Source organism: Orycteropus afer, unplaced genomic scaffold (genome assembly GCF_000298275.1).
Source record: "Orycteropus afer afer isolate SDZICR_OR568_19922 unplaced genomic scaffold, OryAfe1.0 scaffold00574, whole genome shotgun sequence".
In the NCBI taxonomy this organism is placed as follows: Eukaryota; Metazoa; Chordata; class Mammalia; order Tubulidentata; family Orycteropodidae; genus Orycteropus; species Orycteropus afer.
Genome location: NW_006922161.1, coordinates 1358618 through 1361303, shown reverse-complemented (window position 1 = coordinate 1361303; position 2686 = coordinate 1358618). Strand labels below are relative to the sequence as shown.

The window sequence follows — 2686 nt, the reverse complement described above, 5'->3', positions numbered from 1 at the left end:
CCCACGGAGGGCGGGTCCAGGGGGACACAGGACCCACGGAGGGCGGGTCCAGGGGGACACAGGACCCACGGAGGGCGGGGTCGAGGGGGACACAGGACCCACGAAGGGCGGGGTCCAGGGGGACACAGGGAGCCTTGGAGGAGCCAACCATCTGTTCACAGACACTTGGGCTTTTCCAGCATCTGGTGGCTGTGAGTCAAACATGGTCAGGACAGAGCAGCCGGTGTGGGGAGGGGACTCCCTCATGACGATGTGTGTCTAGGAGTGGAGACTGAAGACTCACGGCCCTCGCTGCAGGTGACAGGGAGGGCAGCAGTGCCCAGCCAACTACAGACTGGTCACATGGGGGAAAGAACAAGGATGCTGACCGAGGGCCCGCAGTCAGAACCATCGCACAGGGTGGCTTGTCATCTAGCCGGGTCCTCGAGTGCTTGGAGGTGGGACTGGCCACCTGGGCTGGGTCCACGTGTACTGGGGGGAGGTACTGGCCACCCTGAGCCAGGTCCTTGTGCACTGGAGGGTGCAGGGACAACCAGAGGCACCTCAACAGGCTCTCTCCCACTCACCCTGACCACCCAGCTGGCCTCCCATGAACCCCAGGAAAGGCCCGAGGGCCAGCAACTTGACATGAATGGGCACCACCAGCATGGACGGCAGGGCTGGGAGGCCCCCAGCCGGGCAGGGCCAAGCGTCCCCGGCCTGGCGAGCCCTCCTGGCGAAGCAGGGTTAACAGCTGCACTTGACGCGCTGGAATATTATCAGCTCTTGGGGCCCGTTTGAGAACTCCGACTCCAGAGCAAGGTGGCGACTCAGCGCTTTTCGTATTATTTAGAGAATACGGTTAACCCTGGCGGGCCCAGGCCAAATCCGGTGTGCTCAGCGCTTTCCTGGGTATAATTACAAGCCTCTATCCATCATCGGGGGAGGACGCCACGCTGACACGCCGCGAAAGGGACGCAGTAAGCACTTCCGCTAATGGAATCAGGGCCCAAACACTGCCTCGATATTTTCATTTAAATCGGAATATTTTACAATAATCGTCCAAGGCCTCCATGGGAGGCCCAGGTCCCCCACCTGGGCCAGGGTCTGGAGCAGGCAGGCCCCTGCCAGGCCCTGCCTTCTGGTGGCAGCCCCAGTGGGTGGGCCCAGCCTGTTTCTAGCGGCCAGCAGAGTGTCCTCCAAGGCGACTCACCAGAGCCCCAGGGGGCCAGTCCCTGGCTTTCATCAGGAAGAGACAGCTCCAGGGAGCAGGAGCATGCTGGCTGGGGCAGAGTGGCCTCAGGGTCCCTGGAGGCAGCTGGCAGGGTGGCATGGGGAGACCGTGTGTGCCAAGGCTGTGCACAGGGCCACCTTCTGTGTGGTCCGCCTGAGGAGCCGGGCTCCCAGTCGATGAGGAAAGAACTTGGGACGGGGCTTGGGGGGGCATCTCCACAGACATAGCCCAGGTCCCAGGCTCAGTCCTCTACTTCACAGGGGCTTGGTAAAGCCCATCTCCAGTGTTTGAGCCCTTAAGGCAGGGGGTCTGGGGCCAGGGACCCAGCCCTGCCACAGCCCACGGACTGGTAGGCAAGGGCCTCCTAGGTTGGGTCAGCTGTGACCCTGCCAAGGGCCTGGGTCCCCCTGCTGCCCTCCCTGTCTGTCCAGAAGCAGGGAGCCCTGGTGCCTGAGGCAAGGAGGACTTGAGGAAGACAAGGGCTGGGGAGCTGGGGACAGTGTGCTCCGGGAATGCCCTGCCTGATCACCGGAGGGCAGGGGGCTGAGTGGCTTCCATGGGCCCAAGCCCACTTGGACCAACTGACCCCCTTGAACTGCCCAGCTGCTGGGAGCTCCCATAACAGCCCCTCCTGGCTGGTAGGTGCAATCACCCCAACCTTCCCTCCTGGAGAGGGGCTGCACCTCAAGCCCACCTGCCCCCTGACAGCTTTGCAGCTCCCCCAACTGTGGTCACCTGCCTCTTGTCACCTCTGGCCCTCGCCTCCCCACTGTGCCCTCCTCACAAGGTGGGCATCATTGCTGTGGTCCACAAGTTCTTCATGCCCCTCCTCTCTGCCCCTCCTGGGGGCCCCTCTCCTGACCCTCCCCCTCTGAGCTTCCAGGCCTCACAATCTGCCTATCCAGAGGGAAGGGCCGAGGGCCAAGTTTAAAGCCCGCCCACCACAAGCCCTGCCCCATCCCGCCCCTGTGATCTGAGGGTGCCCCTCAGAGTGGGGGGGGGCTGTGAAGGGAAACTGCCAGGTGGGGGAGGGCCTGAACCCCATAAGCTGCCTCCATCCCAGCACCCGTTCACCACGGCCCCTCACCTTGGCACCCAGCGGGCAGTAACCTTTGAGGAAGTCTTTGCAGACCTCTGCTTTGCGGGACACGTAGACGTGGCTGTAGGGACAGCTGCTGTTGCTGCAGATCCCCTTCAGGAAGTAGGAGCACACGGGCATCTGTGGGGGCAGACCCCGATGGGGGGGCAGTCAGACCCCTGGTGTTGGGGGGCGACAGTCAGACCCCGATGGGGGGGCAGCCAGACCCCTGGTGTTGGGGGGGTGACAGTCAGACCCTGATGGGGGGGCAGTCAGACCCCTGGTGTTGGGGGACGACAGTCAGACCCCGATGGGGGGGCGACAGTCAGACCCCGATGGGGGGGGCGGCGACGGTCAGACCCCGGGGGGGGGTGACGGTCAGACCCCGATGGGGG

The 2686-nt window shown here is 64.0% G+C and overlaps 1 protein-coding gene across 1 annotated transcript in view; it reads right to left on the bottom strand.

The window, feature by feature from the left end:
• Window positions 1-2686, bottom strand: part of ZC3H3 (zinc finger CCCH-type containing 3) — a 93542-nt gene that overhangs the window by 24650 nt on the left and 66206 nt on the right. Inside the window, exon 9 of the mRNA XM_007956134.1 lies at window positions 2301-2432. Within this exon, the coding sequence (XP_007954325.1) occupies window positions 2301-2432 (132 nt within the window). The remainder of the gene's footprint in view (window positions 1-2300; window positions 2433-2686) is intronic.